The 20,006-nt window shown below is 39.8% G+C and overlaps 1 protein-coding gene across 5 annotated transcripts in view; it reads right to left on the reverse strand.

Annotated features, from left to right (window-relative positions):
• ATP8B4 (ATPase phospholipid transporting 8B4 (putative)) overlaps window positions 1-20,006 on the reverse strand; it is a 206,294-nt gene that overhangs the window by 124,363 nt on the left and 61,925 nt on the right. For all 5 annotated transcript variants that reach the window (XM_045823771.1, XM_045823772.1, XM_045823774.1 and 2 more), the window contains 2 exons: window positions 18,215-18,313; window positions 15,693-15,754 (listed from right to left, as the gene is read on the reverse strand). In XM_045823771.1, the coding sequence (XP_045679727.1) occupies window positions 15,693-15,754; window positions 18,215-18,313 (161 nt within the window). The remainder of the gene's footprint in view (window positions 1-15,692; window positions 15,755-18,214; window positions 18,314-20,006) is intronic.

Below are 20,006 nucleotides of genomic sequence, written 5' to 3' on the forward strand. Positions count from 1 at the left end.
AACTCTTGCAGAAAACTTTTCCTGACCCCTAAACTTGAGGACTTCTGTGGCAGTCCATGAACACTCCCATCATCATACAAACTATGTTGAAACTACGCACTTGTTTATCTCTCTCCCCACAAAAGGTGAATCCCTGAAACCAGCAATAGCATGTTAGTCAGCTTTGGTGCACTGAAGATAGCATTTGGAGAACTAAGACTGACCTAAACTTCCCTCTTTGGTTCAGAACAATCATATATCTGGTTTTAGAGAAGAACTGGGGTGCTTAGCAGGGGCTGTAACACTCTCCCCTGCCCCTACACAGGCATAAACTAGAGCTCCCAAACTAATCCACTATTCTGGACCCTGCAGGCCTAGGTTACCTTGGATTCTGGTGAAGGTCCTTGCATATCCACTGCCACACGCCTCATAGACCACTGCTCTGTTAGTCCCTGGAACAGCTGAAAGCTTTGGGTTGAGGACTGCTGTGTCAAAGGGGGGTTCCATTTCTTATGCTTTAGAGACCAGAGGGATGATAAAGGCCTTCTAAGGCATTCCCTTTCTTTCTCTCTGGCATTTCTCAAATCCTAAAGACTCTAGGATTTTCTGCTCCCCAGACATATCTAGATGATGCCTTTTGTCTGGAATAGACTCCGGTTTTCTCTATTAGGAAAATTAAGCCTTTCTGCCAAAAACTTGCCCTTTTGCTTGCTTTCTGGGAAATGCTCTATATTGTGTGCTCCACCCAGCTCCAGGATGAAGGGTTTTTTTTTGCTTCAGAGCAATGACAGGCTGGCCTCACACTCCCCTAAGACCTCTGTTTTCTAACTATCAGAGAGTTTCAGGCATTAGGATTTTATTTATAATCTGCAAAAATATATCTAAGTATGTGTATAAGCAATCTGTTCTTTTTAAAATTTCTTTCCTAATCACAAGAGCCACTGCTCGGAATTGTATTTTCAACTTGGCTAATTGGGAGATTTCATGCCAGAGATGGTGGCCAATAATTAGGTACCATTTGAGCAGTTCGACATTATCAGTACCAGATTTGAAACTGAACATCAACAAATGTGCCTGCCAATTCTGAGCATTTATGCTGTGGTCCTTTGCTTATTTATTTGTATAAGTTCTGCTATGATCTCTAACTCTTTAGACATCTAAGTATACTAAAATGTTCTCTACTTAGAAGGACCCATATTGAACATTGTTTTCCTATCATTTTTTGTATCTCAGCTCCAGTTTTTATTTTCTTTTCCCTAAAAGAGGAATGAGAAATGCAATACAAAAAAAAGAATGAAATTTGAAATACAAGAGGAAAGCAAGAGGAATCTGAATATATTTGCCAATACAGAATAAAAGTGACAGTGTCTCTGTGACTTGGCACCCAGCAGAATTAAAGCCAAAACCAACAACAACAGCAACAAAAACTTGTAAGGAACTACTTTCTATAACAAAAGATCAGGTAATAAAGGAAACCACAACAAAGAAAATGAGACATACACTGAGCAACACCTCTCAGTGTGGGCCGTGATGTTGCAGAACATGATTAGGTTCTTGGTGGGGAGCAAATGAAGGAAGCCATGTCCCTTTTCCTAGTTACTCTTTTTCTTGCTCTTACTGGAAAATTACACCATTACTTTTAAAATATTAACCTATTTCTATCACCCAAGTTTCAGAAGAAAGTACTAAGTGAAAGAGGGCAAATTTCCTTGAAAATCATGTATTTAACAGATTTACTCATGGTTCATAGCTGTGACCCCAAAACCTATTTCTAATAAAGAAAGTGTTGGCAGAGCTGAGTCCTCAAGGGGGTTAAATCCTGCTCATCCAGCCCCAGCTGATGGAGACAGTAAACAGATTGTATGATAGAGGTCAATGATTTTCAACAGATACCTAATAACTGAGTCTAGAAAGGGGTGTGGGGGAGAAACTCAGCCCTCTCCTTTTGGCAGAAAGCTTTACTTTTTTACATTTTAAAACTATTTACAATTCATATGGTTTCCAGACCCGGTCTCCAGAAGCAAGGGCACAGTTCCCTGCCTGGGTCTCTCAGCTCTCCACATGTGATTTCTCAGGCAACCAGCCACATGAGCATTTGATTTGAAAATTAAGCCTTAAATTTAGCAGTGCGAAGGAGAAAAATATGTCTAAACAGAAATGCTGGGCAAGGGGCAAGGTGACCAGATGAAGCAAGCTGGGTTAACAGGATTTGTTAAGCCAAGCAATTCAAATAGTCCGGTTAGAGGAAAACATCTGATGTGGAAACAAGGAAGCCCATCTCTGCATCTCTGTCCAAGTGTCTTTGGCTGCCCAGGTTCCCACATGTTTGTTTCCTGACATGCTGCAGCCAAGGGGTAACTGTGAAAGAAACAGCGAGCACTGTTTCAAACACTACTACCTTGAGCTCTGATAAGTTAGAAGTGAAGCCCAGCTGGACTTAATCCTCTCCCTTTCTTTAAATGTCAGACAGGGTCCCATGCACATTCAGGTGCAGCAACATCAGGGAGACTCCCAGTAACACAGAGCACTTGGATTAAAGATGGGTCTCAAATCCAAATACCCAACAGCAAACACCGATCTCAAGTGACAATGACCTCAGACAATGATGTTCATAGAACACGCACTGTGTGAACACCTCCTCCTGCCCCATATTAATTGTAGGGAAGAAAGAAGGGGAAAGGGATATACATTCGAGATATTCTGATCTTGACTCAAAATGATTTACTGAACTCATTTAAATGCATCTGGCTCATTCATCATATAATTATTGAGCCTCATCTGCATGCAGGACACTGTTCAGTTAGGTGATGGGAATACAGAGATTGTTTCAGCCTCCAGTAATTCACAAGAGGGTAAGGACAGACAAGTATGGCAATAGACAACTAGCCCCTGCCTACATCTACCCTGCCCCACTCCATTGGTTGGCCCTAAGCAGCAGCCATGGGCTTTTCCAAAGGTAAAATCTTCCATGTATTTCCTCTGTTCTTGGAAAAAGACCCAAACTCTTACCATGTCTTTAAGGTCCAGCAGGTTCTGGACTCTGGCTGCTTTTCCAGACTTATGTCCCACTGCTCTTCTCTCAGCCTTACTCTCTATGCTTCTGCCACTCAGTCCCTCATAGACCCCATCCTCCTCCCATCCACAGAGCTTTGCACATGCTGTTACCTTTCCCTGGAAGTCTCCTTTCCATCCCATCACCCATACTTGCCTAATCAACTCTTTCTCTCTCTCTCTCTCTCTCTCTCTCTCTCATACACACACACACACACACACACACACACACACACACACACACACACACAATCTTGTCCTTAGCAGCATTCTTGCCTCAGCTTGTAATGAAACACTACTCAGCATGACTATTTGTCTGTTTGGGTTTGATGCTGAGTTTCCCAGCATCTAACAAACATCAACATATGAAGACAAATAAATGAAAGGGAAGGAGACCTTTAAGACACTATGTGCTATGATGGAAGTGAGCACAGGATTTGTGGGAAGATCAGGTCAGGGGATTAACTCTGGCAGTCTCATGCTTTGAATCGTCTCCTGACACTTTTTCCTACAATTTTGTCCATATAAAATAAACCATCTTCATTTTTGGAAGATCCTAGGGTAAGGTTGCTTTCTTCTTTCCCTAATCCATTCTGTAATTTATTTGCTTATGTCCAATTCTCCTCTTCACCATCATCTATTATTATTTTATTATCATTACTATTGTATCCACCCTTATACTTTTAACCTCCCATTTTCTGTTAAATATTTTTATCCTATAGATTCTCTGACTTCCCTTCTCAAGTGCCTCATGATGACAACAACTCTATAGGGAGTCATGGAGTCTCACTATTTGAGGACTGGGAGGGACCTTGAAATGCCTAGCCCAATGGTATTCAAATTTCAATGTGCATAAAAATTCCACTAAGTGCTGATCAAAATAGAGTCATAGACCTCCAACCCAGAGATTTTGATTCTGGAGGTCTGGGGAAAAGCTCAAGACTCTGTACCCCAGTAGATTTGGACCCAGACAGTCCTCAGCTCTCATTTGGAAAAGCACTAAACAGTCCAGTGATATCCATGGAGGCCCCTCAAGGGCCACCACAGAGGATGGGGGGGTGGCCAAGAACACATGCTCCCCCACCTGGTTTCATCCTGAGCAGCGCTTGTATCTGTTCTGTATGTTAGGATTCCATATAAGATTTCAGTTGAAAGGACTCTGCTGATTGGAAAAAGAAGAGTTTGAAAATGACTAGCATCCAACCCTCTTGTATTACAGCTGAGAAAACTGAGGTCCATGGTTCTCAGTCACACAGCCAACTAGTAACAGAGCCAGCACCAGACCTCTGTCTCCTGATACCAGGCTAGTGGGCTTTCCCTACTGCCTCATGGTATAGAAGGACAATACAGGTCTCAAAAGTCCTATATGAGCAGTCTATACATGAAGATAGCAGGCATAGCTGGACCACATTTTATCAGAGCACATAGCTGGAGTGATGAATTTATGCTAGCTTATCTATCTGTATTTTTCAGCCAACATGTTCTTAGCCTCCCTCAGCAATAAACCTATGAGGAGCTAGTCATCCTTTATAACCTGAATCCTTCCCTAATCCTCCTATCTCGCCTCTCTCTCTCTCTCTCACCCCATCATTCAATTAGCTTTTCAATGGCTGAAACTTGCTGGAAACCAATTCTTTCTCTGAGACGATGATAGCCCTGCCACCACCCTCCCAATTTGTGGTGGGGACCTCCCAAGCGAGCATTTCCACAGCATCTCAGGTTTCCTTTTATCACAGCACTTACTGCTGTAAAACAGTCTGTTTATTTGTCCATCTCTTCCCCTAAACTCCAGGCTTCTTGAGGGAAGGAACACGAATCCCTGTCTCTCTAGCATCCAGCATAGTGTCGGTGCAGAGGACTGTTACACAACTGTGGCTGAGTGGCAGATGGATGAGTGGTTAACACAAATCCCTGCCACTACTCTCACACCCCTGTGAAACTTCTGCTTCATGTCCCTGATGCAGGCTTAATGTGTGTGACTGACGCACAGAGCAAATTAGATGATCCGATAAAATTCATCCCTAGTTGCCAGCATAGCCCCTTCAGTCTCACTGATGTTCATGTGTCCTCTCCCAAGAAGCCTTCCCTAATTGAATTCCATTTCTCAATACTTCACTTTTCTTCTTTCTGCTCAAAATTCTTCATCCTGGGCTTACCACAGGACATTAGTCAAATTTAAAATCCAATGAATACTTATTTTGAATAAAGGCTCACTTCTTTTCTAAAGCTTACAGAAAGCAAACTTTATTGCATATATAGTCTCCATTTTAAAATGCTATCATCTTTCTTCACATCTTCAAAATCTCTTCTTTCTCTGTCATTAGAGTCCGTTTTCTTCCTTCTGCAGTGTTGAGCATCACCATGCCAATTACACTTTCCCTTTCTTCCTTACCTCCAGTGACGGGCCCACAAGGCCACAGCCAGAGTTCCCTTTCCATGTGTCATTGACAACACTCTTACAGCACCCAAATTTCCCAAGTGCTTTTGAGTTTTTTTATCTAATTTAAAGATCATTACTCTTACTTCCTATGCTCTCTGCCCCTCTTTGTTTTCCTTCTTCTGTTATTGCACATCTAATTTTTGCCAGAAATCAACAAGCAGAGATAATTTTTAAAATTCCTGGCATGGAATAAGGAAATGGATCTTAGTGCTTGGGAACACTACTCAAGTTTAAAGGTGATTTCATGTGTCCCTGAATTACAGCTTCAAGGTACCATTTGCAGCCACGTTCCCAAGCCCTGCTAAGGTTCTCTGCCACCTGGCATTGTCTTGTCTGCAGAGCCTGTATTCCGATAAGAATTTTCAAAAGTTGAACATTCCAAATGAGATGAGTCACTTTGCTCACCCACCTTACACGTGATTAAAAATAATAAAATGCTGAGAGTATTGTGGCAATTCTAGAGCTAAGCCTAGGACATACGAGGTAAGTATGATTGCATTATATTTGGGGCAAAAATTACATTTTATTTAACTTTGCATCCCCAGCATGTAGCATCCTGCCTGACATATAGTAGGCATCTAATAAATGTCTAGTGAGTAAAAAAATGAACAAGCAGAACCTCTCAACTAAAAGCTGAAAGCAAGTGAACATTCATCTCCTAGGTCTGCTATACCAGATGACACAAACTAGGTGGTTTAAAGAAGCAAAACTTTATTCTCTCACAGATCTGGAGGCTAGAAACCCAACATCAAGGGTCATCAGGGTAGCTCTCACTTTGGGGGCTCTAGGGAACAATCTGTTCCATGCCTCACTTCCAACCTCTGGTAGCCCCAGGCGGCGCTTGACTTGGGACAGTTTAACTCCAATCTCTGTCTCCATCTTTATATTATCTTCTTTGTGTATCTTCTTTCCTTCTCTTATAAAGACACTTGTGATTGGATTACTCAGATGACTTCATCTCAAGATGCCTAATTTAATTACATATGCAAAGACTTTTTTTCATAGAAAACACTTAAATTCCAATGGGCATATCTTTGGGGGTAGGGAGGCATTGTTCAAACCATGACAGTAAGATACAGTAAAATCTCAATTATTTTTTATATGACTATTCTTTGGAAGATTTGAAAGGATAAGAAAAGAAGAGAAAGCAAAGATGGAGAAGGAAGGAGTAATACAATGCCTTCACAAGTTCATTGCAGTTTTCTCCTAGCTGGGTAGGAGAATCTATATTTTCTTCACACTTTTTTAATTGTTCTTAATTTTCTACCAATAGCAGACAGATAATATACCAATCTAAAATGCATGGAAGGAATTAACTCAGGATATTATCTCAGGATATTTAAAGCTAAATATTCCTGTAGTAGAAATGTATTATAGTGTAAGTATTTAATCAACAATAAGTAGTTAATGAACAAATGCTATTAAAACATTTGTTTGATTTGGTATAGACAACATGTGGACTGTGATTGAAACCAAATTTACTTCCTATAATATTATAATCTCTTTTATCTTTCATATTTTAAGATCTTAAGAGAGCTTTACATTATGAAATCCTAAGGCCTTTGTAGTTTGAGTATGGGTTTGTTCTTTCAAAACAAATTCTAGATCTTTTCCCTATGACAACAGTGAAGACATACATAAACCTATCTTTTTAAAGAAGAGAGAATCTAGTTTTAAATGTTACATAGAATATGGTGTAGTTTAAGCTTTCTTTGTCATGCAAGGTGGAAAAATTACACCTCATTACAGAAAAATCTGCTGTTTCGGTGAGCAGCTGTGATGGGTTGGAGTTCACAGCCAGGGAAGAACCAAACCACTCTGAGTAATAAAAGGGAGATATATGTATGAGGAGGGGTCCTAAATACTGAAAGAAATGGATTAGAGCCAATAACACTGAGCACTGAATGGGGAAGAGATTATGAATGCCAGCAGCGGAAAGAGAACTTGGTGGAAGAAAAATGTTAAAAGGGGATTCCACATTTTTTGCTATGAAGTATGTAAAACAAAACTCCTCATGTATAACCCCACAAAATCTTCATTCAACTCTACCTTGTTCTCTAATGCTTTGTGGGAGAAGGAGGCAGTAAGAGAGCTTTAAGAGGAGCAAAAGGAAGCAGCTGACATCTGGATTACATAAATTTTTAAAAGAAATTAGGAGATGCCACTGAAAAGCTCATGTGCAGAGTTTTGCAAATGTTATAATTTCCTGTTATTTCAAGATGTACCTCATTTGGGGAAATAGTCACCATTTAGAAATTTAACACTTTAAAAAGTTATATTTATGCACTGTAATAATTGATTACAATGGAAAATCACTTATAAGAACCTTAACAATGTCACAGCTCACACACAGAAACCAGCCGTTGGCAAGTGGGCACTTCCATCTGCAGAGCTGACACGCAGAAACTGCCCAAGAAATGATCAGTCCAAGACCAAAGAAACTGAAATTAATTTGTTGAGGGTGACACTACTTTTCAAACATGTTTTCTGTGATTTAGTAGCATGAGCTAAAAATTAAATTAATTTTTAAACAACTTCCTCTGAAAAAACCACTGAGACTATTCCCATTAGCTTCCTTTTGAACTCGCTGTCGTTTAAGCCTATAATGGTATGTTTCATTAACATTGTTTAAAAGAAAAAGAATGAAGCTTTTTCCCTCAATTTTCCTTTCAAATATGCAGTCTCTTTATATAGACCCCAAATAGCTCTCCTGTAGACCCAGTGGTACCATCATTAACATATAAATTATCTGGGTGAGCTAAAGATTTTAAAAAACTCAGGAAGTTAGTACTCTGCCTTGTTGTTCAACCACAGAGGCCTCCACTCCAATTGCAACAAAGCCAACAAAGCCCTGACGAACACAAGGTAACTCAACTCAGGGTTCATCAGTTCTCCCATGTGATCAATAGAACCCCAGAACTGGGCGTGTTCACACTCCCCCACTGCACACAGACACCCTCAGTAGTGTCAGCTTCAGATGCATGAAGTTCAATGATCTTCGGTATTTTTGTTGCAGGTGCCCAAGAAGGAAAAGAGCATATTTAATAAGAAGAATCCACTCTCACCCAAGACTGACATTCTGAATCGAATCCAGAAGAGGGCAATGCCATACATGAATTTCTCCCTCTCTTGGGTAAGTTATTTCCAAGAATTCAGCAGCAAATGATAGATCTTTTGACATCGGTCTACATACCTCCACTCTGGCAGGACAAAGGAGAGGGAAAGAGTTCTGTCATAGCTGCCGAAATGGTCTGTGGGTCACACTGCCCTCAGTCACTGCCCAAATGTTCTCTAGGAACTCCGCAGACCAGAACTGATGTATATATTTTACATGCGAGCGCTACATTACTATGTAGCTAGTAATTATAATATAAAACTTATATTCACACTGTTTCAAATTATTGATGTTTGGGAATTGAGTCACTAATATATTTTTTTAATGGAACATTTTGGGGTTTTTTTTACATGATTAAGGGAAAGATAGACTTGAACTCTGACAGCCACCCATTCAGGAATTTCAATGTTTGAAGAGACTGAAACCTCCTGGCTTCAGTGCATCCAACCTGGTCCTGCTCACACTTACACCCTGGGGCCCTGACAAAGGTGGTTGGTGGTGGACTGAGCAACAGTGCTTCCTGTTCTTTTTACCTCATATAGGAAATAATGGGTACAATGTAACCTTCTTAGGTAAGTTTTATAAATACGTCATAAAAACCCAGTCTTAGAAAAAAAGGTAATTCTATCAATTCAGAGAGATCAAGAAACTACATTTTAAATTAAAAACAAATGAGGAAGAGGAGAGGGTAGGGTTGGGTGGGTGGACTGGAATGGGAGTAAGTGGGAGAAAACTGTACTTGAACAATGATTAAAATAAAATTAAAAACAAAACAAAAAAAAGAAATATCAAACAATAAGAAAGTATTTATCTGAATTATGAAACATGCATTTAACAGAATATTATGCAGCCTATAAAAATTATGTGTACAAAGATAATAGAAAGACATTGGAAACTGGTAATGATATCACGTGAAGTGAAAACAGAAAAACAAATATATATGTGTATATATATATACACACACAATTATAAGAAATCTTGGCATAGAAAAAAAGACTGAAAGGACATAGAACAAAATAGCAATGCTTTTGGATAGTGGAAGTGTGAATGTTATTTTTTTCCCTCTACTTTTTCTTATTTTCCAAATTTCTCTTAATGGACATGTGCTACTTTTATAGTGGAAAAATAACTATATGCTAAGAAAAATGAAACAAAATTTCCCATCTTAATATCCAGTGGGAGTTATCTTTCAAACTAGAAAAGTTGGTTAAACAAAGAGAAAATTTATTTCTATTGAAATAGTGTATTTGTTCACATAATTATGCAGGAATAATATCTAGTAATTTCAAGCTTGAATAGTGCAGATAATCCTCTGCAGCACTGAAAGAAAGCCCTTGTCTTTCTCTATAAATACACACAGATTCCAAATGGAAAACGATTGAATAAGATTGATGGGAACATCCTGTGAAAGAGCCTGGAAAATTTGAGCCAAATTTACCGATGCTCAGGAAGGTATGAAGTGGAATGTGTCGCACAAAAAGCTGATAGTCAGGAGCAATTTGAAGTCTAGAGGTGTCCAGGAAATATCCTGACTGAGAGGGTAACTGCGCTGAAGCATCTGAGCTCAGACTGTTCTCATGCAGACATATAGGTTCAGAAACTGTTAGGGGTGTAAAAGTATTGTGCAAAAGTGATCATGATTCTATTTGTGAATAGTTATACAACCCACAATGCTGGCAGCCTGCAAGATTCAAACAGGGGATCCAAGGATAAGAGTCAGAAGTCTGGGGTTATAGCAGAGTTCACTTTCTTCTCTGCTTGCTTCTCTCACCTGTAACAAAGCTGTTGTATAAAGCAGTGCCATCCAGTGGAAATAGAATGCCAGTCACAAATGCAAGCCACATAGGTAATTTTAAATTTTCTAGTAGCCACATTCAAAAAGAGTTTTTAAAAAGATAAATTTAGTTTTAATATATTTTGTATAACCCACTATATACAAAATATTATAATTTTGAAATTGAATCAATATATAACAAATTATTAATGATGTATTTTACATCCTGCTTTTGGTACTAAGTCATCAAAATCTGATATGTATACCTTATATTTACTACATATCTTAATTGGGACCAGCCACATCTCAAGTGCTCAGCAGTTCCATGTGGCTAGTGTCTACCTCATTGGGTAGCAAAGGATCTCCCACACACCTTTCCTTATCTAAAGTCCACAACTAGAAACATTGCTGAGATAGAACAACAAATATTGGAAGAGGCGTAAATATGTGAAAGTCAACAAGTGACTCAGTTCTGAGAACAGTACGTGTAATGGAGAAAAAAAGACAAAAATGGGAAAAATTAAAATTTGAATTTCTGAAGGAAAGGAAAACACAGTAAAGTAGTTATTTATTGGCCAAATGTTTGACTAAAAACTTAAGCTTGAACACAGCAATAAATGTAAATAAGCATTTTAGTTATCTATCCCTTTATAAGGATAGCTCTAATATGAAAAACTGTGCTTACCATTTTAAAAATGAATGGAATTTCTTTCTTGAATGTCTTTTAATATTAGCGAGATGTAGGCATAAAGATGTAGATACAGGCAAAGAGATGGCTGCCATTACAGGTTCTGAACTCGAACAAGTGTTCAAGTCATCTTGGAAACTTTTAAAAAGCACCAGGGCCTCGCCTCCAAAACCCTCAGGTAATTGCTCTGGGTTGTGGCTGGGCTGGGCACCGATATAATGTGCTGCCCAGGTGGAGGAGCACTGGATTAGATGACCTCTGTCCTCTGAGAGCCCCTCACGTGCCCAGGTGCTCCCACTGGGGCCAAGGATGTTGGCATGACTTGGGGAAACCTCCTCTTATCACACACTGAAGCATCTACCGGCATGCACAGATTCTGTCAGCAGGCATATGTCCTCTTGCCCGGGCTAAGAGTGTACACTTCCTGTTCAGCAGTCACCTTAATTCTGACTCTGTGGAATCATGCCACTCCTGCTTGGTGTTAAAACTAAAGCCTCCCGGGGATTTTATCCAAGCCTAGCACAACACCTACTTCTTAAGCACTTTCACATATGATAACAGATTGCAGAAACAGAAAACTGGTCCTGATTTAAAAAGAATGTAACAAAACCAAAAAAAAAAAGAATGAAATTGAAAAGAAAGATTATAAAGAAAGGGTTTTACTTCTTAAATTATTTTGTGGCTGAGGTTTACAATGTCCACCATCACAGCTTGCACAATACTAAGAACATAGGTGAGTAATGCTCCAGGCACTAAAAGTATAGTTATGTATGTTTATTTACATATACAGCATCCGGCACTGATAATGCCCCCTTTTTACAACAAAATCATAAGCATGTAATTCTGTAACATAACCATATCACACTCAAGCACACCATATGATATTTTAGGTGAAATGTTCAAATCAAAACTACAAATTATTACATCCATATTATTACCCTACCAACCACATTCAAGCAAGTGTTACTTTTGCCAACCCTGTATATTACATATAAGCTACATATTTATTATGTAATTATGTTTATGGTTCTATAATTGTTCTACAAAGCCCTTCACATATAAAATAAATAGTGAAGATACAGGCAGACCACAATTTCATACCTACACATTGCTTTATGATTGGGTAGAAGCCTAATTTACATCTTTACTTGCTATGAAACCCTGGACAAGTCACTCCCTTGCTGGGTCTTCATCTCTATTTCTAAAATTAGGCAGCATTGCCCACACCTTGGGGTTTTATTAGGGTTACATGTGGAAGCACTGCAGCCCACACACAGCATTTGCTCAGTAAATATGTATTGGGAAAGTAGCTGCCCACCTTCTTAGCACAGAGAGAGGGAGATGTGAAGCACAAAAGAAAAATTAATTGCCCGAAGTCACACAGTGGCCACTTACAGAGACCCAGATTTCCTGAATGGTGCTTTCACTGTGACCCACTCCCCTCAGCAGCCTCCTCCTCCCATGCTTCTTCTCCCTCCAGGAGAGGCTGATGAAGGCTCTTGCCCCAGCATGAATCCCAGGTCCAAGATGTCCTGCCAGGAGCACTCAGGGAAGCCTCCAGTAGCTGGTGGCACCCACCCCAGTAGGATGCCCACCCCAGTGGTACCTGGATCTCCCTGAGATCCAGTTCCCTAGAGGCAGAACCTGAGATGAGGATTCCCATCCAGGGGTTCATAAGAAAATACTTGGAGGAGAGACTGGTAAGAGAAATGAGAAGCAATACAAGGAAGAGGGGAAAGTCACACAGAAGTATGATTGCAGGCAAAGTCCCATCCTCAGCCTGGTCTCCAGAGGAGCTCAGAGGTGCAAATTACACCTCAGAGCTTCTTCAATTTAAGATTGAAGTGCTGATATTCCCTAATCCTGCCACATCGAAAAACTGGCTCCAGTACCACAAGGGCAGCGTTTTGAAGAAAGTGGGCAGGCTCAAGCCCTTAGGAGTGATGTTACACAGGAGCCAGGCATGAGCACAGGAAGACAATGATGGTCTAGTCAGAGACCAACAGCATCCTCAACAACCACCAGCTCCAAGGAGGACTCAAAGCTCCCTGGGCTATCTCAGATCTGAGCCCCTTTGATGTCTCTAACTTCTAAAAACCAAAAAGTCAAAAGCCAGCCTCCGTAGCCCAAGAACATCACACAAAGACCACCCTCCCAGCCACAGGAACTGTTTAATGATGGGGCTCAGCAAAATTTGGCAGGTCAAGCTCTTCTGGTAAATTCCCTCTCAGCAAGGATACTCGTTGCTGCTCAGCTTAAAAATTTAACAGACACTGTGCTAGGCTCAAGGGACACAGATGTAATTAAGAGAGGTGCCCTTCAAGAGTTCACAGTAGTAGGTAATTTACAAATAAAAAGTCTTGCCCTAGCTGGTGTGGCTCAGTGGATTGAGCTCTGGCCTGTGAACAAAAGGGCTCCTGGTTTGATCCCCAGTCAGAGCACATGCCTGGGTTGTGGGCCAGGTCCCCAGTAGGGGGCATGCCAAAGACAACCACACACTGATGTTTCTTTCCCTCTCTTTCTCCCTCCCTTCCTCTCTCTCTAGAAATAAATAAATAAAATCTTTTTTTAAAAACTTGCCTGATTTTAACTGATTCCTAAAGAATACTCTATCTCAAAGACATGTGCTTCTCCCTTCTACTTTACAACATCAGCAACAATACATTTTAAAACCTCACACCATACTGCATTACAGAGATGCTACCTCATAAGAACTCAACAAAAAGCTAAATGAAACCACACGGAAGTAACACTGAAGTTGCTTCTAATAATAATGACAATGTTAGCTAGCACATGTGGGAGACATGTGGCCATCAGGTTCCTGAATATCTGATCACTAACATTGTAATGAATATATATAGTTCTTCTATACTGGATCGTTTAAGAAAATGGTGTTAAGTGCGTGGCGAAGAAAAATGATCTTCATCTAAAACCACAGTTACAGACAGACTCTGCAAGTGTAATCCTGGTGGGACATGAGTGAGCCAGAAAGATGCCTAGAACCATGCAATTCATTTCCATTGTTAACAAGTTTTGAAGTGTTGCCACTGTAATATGGTGGTTAAAACCATGAGTTTTACACTCAGAGAGACTTTAAGTGTGAGTTTAGTCCTGACACTGAATAATTCTGTGGTTAAGCAAGTTCTTAAGAGGCAGTGACTTTTGTACACTAATGTGGTATGTGGCTTTGAGCTGTACTGCTGCATATCTTGACTTTCTCAAGTCTTCAGTTTTAACTAATTCCCTGGGAACATTTGATAATTAGTCTCATTACCGTGAAGTATCATCTCATATAAAGTGTGTTAAAGATATGTACAGTTACATAATGAATTTGAACTAGTAGCCTTAGCAGGTCTTTTAATGACTCTCCAATGAGCAGTTAAAATTTGTGGCACTGTCTGGGCAGTGACAGACACTGAGGCCTCCACCTGGAGGCCCTACGAGAGTTTTCTTATGAACCCCTTGATGGGAATCCTCGTCTCAGGTGCTGCCTCTAGGGAACTGGATCTCAGACAGTAGTTAATGCATACTCAACCTTATGGCAATCAGGAAAGTGCTTTTGGGTCTACCATTAGCGCCTGTGGGCCATAATCCAGGGATAAAATAAAAAGTCTGCAGGGGATTAGGGGGGTCCAGGTACTGCTGGGGTGGGCATCCTACTGGGGTGGGTGCCACCAGCTACTGGAGGCTTCCCTGAGTGTTCCTGGCAGGACGTCTTGGACCTGGGATTCATGCTGGGGCAAGAGCCCTCATCAGACTCTCCTGCAGGGAGAAGAGGCACAGGAGGAGGAGGAAGGAAGGAGGGCACAATGAAAGCACCATTCAGGAAACTTTCCATTTCATGTGATTATTTTGTTTTATGATATCCTTTGAAAACTATATTGTTCACTGTATCCAAATGATTCAAAATCATGGAAAGATAATGTTGACTGCCAGACTGAAGTACTTGCTACAAACTTACTTCTCTCTCTCTCATTATTAGCAAAAAAAAAAAAAAAGGACAAAGAGAAAGAGACTAAGAAACAATGGAATGAAGATTTGAAATTTACTTTTTGCTAAGTTTTATGGAGGAGTTTTTTTCTTTTGTTGGTAAATACACATTTTAAAGCATTTCAGATTCAAGAACAATTCCCATAAATATTTCTTTATTGATTGATGAATGTCAGAGCAATGAAAAACCTGTGTTATGGGAGATAATTCATTCTAAAATCAGCTACAAAGTGAATATAAAATTCTTATCACTGCCTTGATACAGTAATAAATCAAAGTCTCTCTACTAATATTCCCCAGAAATTACCAAATTAAACAATTCAGTATTTTTGAAATGCCTGCTACATATACAAGACATCACATGTGTGCCAATTCTGAATAGTGTTAGATCTAGAAATAGGCACTGGCCGTGATGCATCTATGCTCCACCGAAGGAACTCCAAAGGGATTTGAAGTAGGCATTGGGTGTCTAGCACAAGCATTCGCTGGGCATAAGAAAGAACCATAAACACAAAATCGACTTATATTGCAATTTTTAATAAAAGGGAAAAGAAATATCTATATCTAACTAAAAAAGAAGCCACACATTGTTGAGACCTGTTTTGTGGCCCCAGAAGTCTTCAAGATAACCCCACCCAAAGGATGCAGTTCTTACTTGTTGCCGATAAGCACTTCAGATTGCCGATTATTCACTTGATTATCACTCTTGTGGCGAAACTGAAAATCAAAGTGTTTGTGGAAAAAAACATATTAAATCAGACCTTGTCAGCACAAATAGGAACACTGAAGGTACTTTGAGCTCATCTGTTTGAACAATGTCACCATTGGTCCAAAATCAGCACAGGTCATGGTTACCTTGGACCCAGCTCCACGTGTTCTAAGTCTGAATCACGATCCTTCTCATTAAACCTCACTCTTGGTGTCACCCATGGAATGAGTCTAGCCATGTGCTCTTCCCAATTTCCACACATTTTTAGTTGCTTCTAAGAAGACAATCTGCCTTTCACTCTGCCGCATAGCTCCAGGAAAAAAACATACATTAATTTTGATGTCTTCATTAGAACATCATTCATTCTGTTTTATGGATTTCTTTGAAGCTGACAAAATACTTGTAACAATATGTGTTTTTATTCTCTAGAATTTCTAATTGTTAGTAATGATCTTATCAAGTATTGAGTATTTTAAAAAATCAAAATACAATACTGAACCACATTTGGTGTGGATTTGCATATTTATGCCCAAAGGATCCTATTTCTTATTGTATATCCCAGTAATATAAACATCTTTTATTGCTTAGAGAATCCAAATGTTATTTATGAGCCCTCTACTAAATTGATAAATTAGCAGCCATTCATACAAGACTTTCTACATGAACTATCAATATCAGATAGTATTAGGCTAAAGTTTAAGGTGTTATTTCAACCGATTAGCCTAAATGAACACTAGTAGTATCAAAAAACATGAAACTGACTTCATAGATCATAATCATCAGGATTAGTGTCTTCTCCTTATAAAAATATTCATATATTACATCAATATCACAATACACAGAATGCTTCAATCTGTCCTTCCCTCCTCAATATCCTTCTCAAACCCATCCTAATCTTTCCTTTATGCTGTGCCCAGTGCATACAATTACACTGATCTCCAGGTGTAAGTACTGGGTATTACCAGAAAGAATAAGATATTTGGCATTTGTTAACACAGAAAGAATTGATAATATTGGTAGAAGAGTAAATTAAGTCAGCCCATCATTGGCATACAATCTTCTCCCCACCAATAGAACAATAAAAATGGAAGCAATTATTTTGTCTAAGCACATAAATTGACAGGGGTGCTAGATAATTTCCATTTGTTTCTCCATATCTATACCCATCCTCCTCCACTCTGCCCTGTGCCAGGGGAAGCTGACCTGTGTTGTCCTTTCCCTCTGGCTTCCAGTTGGGTTTGACCAATAGGTGGCACTGGCAGAGATCAGAGTGCCAGAGGAAAGTGAAATTCCCTGGCTTCCTTCAAGCTGAGTTAACAGTGGCTGTTTCCTCTACAGGAAGCCTTAGCTGCTGCATGCAGCCCTCGGCTACAGCTTCAGGTTTGGTAGTGGCTTCCTTCCTTTGCCCCTTCTCGCCAAGAGGCAGTTTTTGCCATCCATGTAAGTATCCCACGTGCTTTTCCTCTTCCATACCCTTCGTAAATGGTTTCCTCATTATTAATCCTAGCCCAGACTTCCCTCATTTAAGGTGACATCTTTTTTCTGCCAAGACCCTGCCTCATAAAGATATCTAGTTGTTGAACCAGCACATATAATCACAGAATAAAAGCCTATTTCAGTATTAACTGTAGTGGAGAAAAAGGAGACTTGGTACTTATTCACATCTGTATCTAACCTGAAAATAGTCCCCGAAATTGACCAGCTGGGCATCACAGAAAAACACCAAAGAGTTCACCCCTGAACTTTGAGTTGCCCACTCTCTGGGCCTTAAGATGGGGCCACTCTCACTTCTGCTCAGGCTTTGCTGAGAGGGGTCTTGGTACGGAAACAGACAGTCTGGAAGGACTAGAAATGGTCATCTCGGGCTGGCTCTTCTTGACAATTTCTACCTCAGAAATAGCTATGAAGGCTCAGAGAGGAACTGGTCAGGAAAGGAAGTGAGCAGACAACAAGCATTAATTTTGTGCCCACTGTGAGGCAGGCTTTGTGTTAAGTGCCTTAACACAGCATCCACAGTGCTGATGCCATTGGCCACATTATTCACGCAAGGAAAGGTTCGGAGAAGTGGTTTGCCTCATGTTACTCTGCTAGAACCTGGTGGGGAAAGGTATCTTTCTCCAGAACTTCTTCCTTCCTCTCTTTCTTTCTACTCTACCACTTCATTCTTCTATGAAGTATGTCTATACGAATAAGAACTTTAAAGCCAAACTGTGGCAATTCTTGCATCTAAATGCATACTATTTCTCAAAGATTAGATAATGTGGGAAAGTCAGACATTTTTTCCAAATATCATTATTCAAATCATTGCTGAACCTAAAACTTGTACTGATCATCAAATAACAGAAGAGTTTTATATCACATTGACCAAAAGAGCTTCATTCAAAAATTTCAATTGAATCTCCATTTTCTATTCTGAGAGGTCACAATTGAAACTGAGATGTCAGGACTCCTCAAAAGCAAATACTCACATAGTCATCTGTGGCATCTTTGACAGCTGTCATAGTTATCACCAGGACCAAAGGCACAATGGTGGTAAACCAGGACAAGGAAGAAATTTCTGGAATCAGCTGAAACAAATATTTTAAATAGTTTATGGCTTTTATATTTAGTAAATATATCTTCTAAACGTTGACATTGAATTTCATAAGACTTGCCAGCAATTAGTGGGATTATATTCATTTACTTGTACAAATGTAGAATGACTTTCCATAATTTAAGTGTTTGCATTCAGCTATAAGACACACAGAATAGGAGTATCGTTGAATCACTTTTCAAACTGCCTGGCAAAAGAATAATAATTTTCTATAGCAAGTTAACAAGTAAGCTTCTTGAAATCATTCACAGATGATGATCTTTGCCCAGGTAATAAACATCACTTGTCTTCTCATCACTTGTCTTCTGGGCCTTAAGATGGGGCCACTCTCACTTCTGCTCAGGCTTTGCTGATCATCTCAACTTTTAATAACTTGACCAACTCCTCATCAATTCCCAAAAAGAGATTCTTCGAGCATCTACCTTGACACTGTACCAAGTACTTTCTGTGTATTATGTCATTTAATCCCGGGAGAAGTTCATTGAGTTAGACTCTGCACCAGCGTTGTTTTATACAAGCCCACGAGGCTCATATTCCATGGAAATAGCACTCGAATGCAAAGTACAGAATACACTATGAATGTTCCCCCAGAGTCAAATGATTCCCCTGGGAATCATTTTCCCATTGTGTAAATAAGTATCTGAGAAGTCAGGCAACTCAGCCAAGAACATACACTGATGAAATTTGAACCTCGATGAAAAAGACTCCAAAGCCTTGTACCCAGTTCCTCCAAAGCCACCCACCTGACAGAGACATCATGACAGTTGAGATGACTCTCTCAGACAGGTGGTCTTCAAGTGAGGTACAATTTGGAGTTGCTTCAGGGCCATCAAGTAGGGAAGGGCTGGGTGGAGATGGTCAGTTTTTGGAGATCAGGCCCCATTAAAACAGCTCTACACTTAATCAATTTTACATGATAGCTTCTGCATAAGATTTAAAAAACAAACAAACCTCAAAAGACTCTGAGGTACCAAGAAAAGCATCGGACAGGGTGGCAGAAAAGCTGAATTCTAGTCCTAGTTTTATCATTAACTTGTGGTAAAAGCTTGATAAATCATCTGATGTCTCTAGGTCTTATTTCTTCATCAACAAAAGAAAGGAAGCTGGACTAAACCATCCCAAAGGTCCCTTCTGGATATAAATTCTGTGAACAAAAGCCTTTGACCAAAAACACAAAAGCCATTAGAGAAATGAGCTCAAAATTCTGTAATGGTATAAATTATGTGAAGAAACCAAAAGGAAATTCACAGAGGGACAAAGAAAGAAATCTAGGATTCTAAAGTCCCTTCAATAAATTATAAGTTGTGGTTTCATCACTTTTTTTTCCTGTTTAGCATCCAGTTTTTCTCGATTAACCCTTATTTTCTTAGGAAACTACCCAAACCCTTCTACTTTCAGTCCGTGTAATTTTGGTGCACTCATACCATCCTGGCTCCAGATTTTGGCATGTGATCTAGGTAAAGACAATCACTGCGTCAGATTCTTGAGCCACAGTGATTGGTTTAGGGATGGAGGTGTAACATGGTATGATTCAGTCAGAGCCAATGTCCCTCCCTCTCCTTCTCTCTGTCTTTCATATTGGAGTTAAAGCTGGGAGGAGAAGAGTTTAGACATTTTGGGGTCCACCAGGTAGAAAAGGCCTGCCAGAAAGTGAAGCCAACAAGAAG

The sequence above is a fragment of the Phyllostomus hastatus genome, unplaced genomic scaffold (genome assembly GCF_019186645.2).
Source record: "Phyllostomus hastatus isolate PE091 unplaced genomic scaffold, TTU_PhHast_1.1 phas_scaffold_501, whole genome shotgun sequence".
Classification (NCBI taxonomy): domain Eukaryota; kingdom Metazoa; phylum Chordata; class Mammalia; order Chiroptera; family Phyllostomidae; genus Phyllostomus; species Phyllostomus hastatus.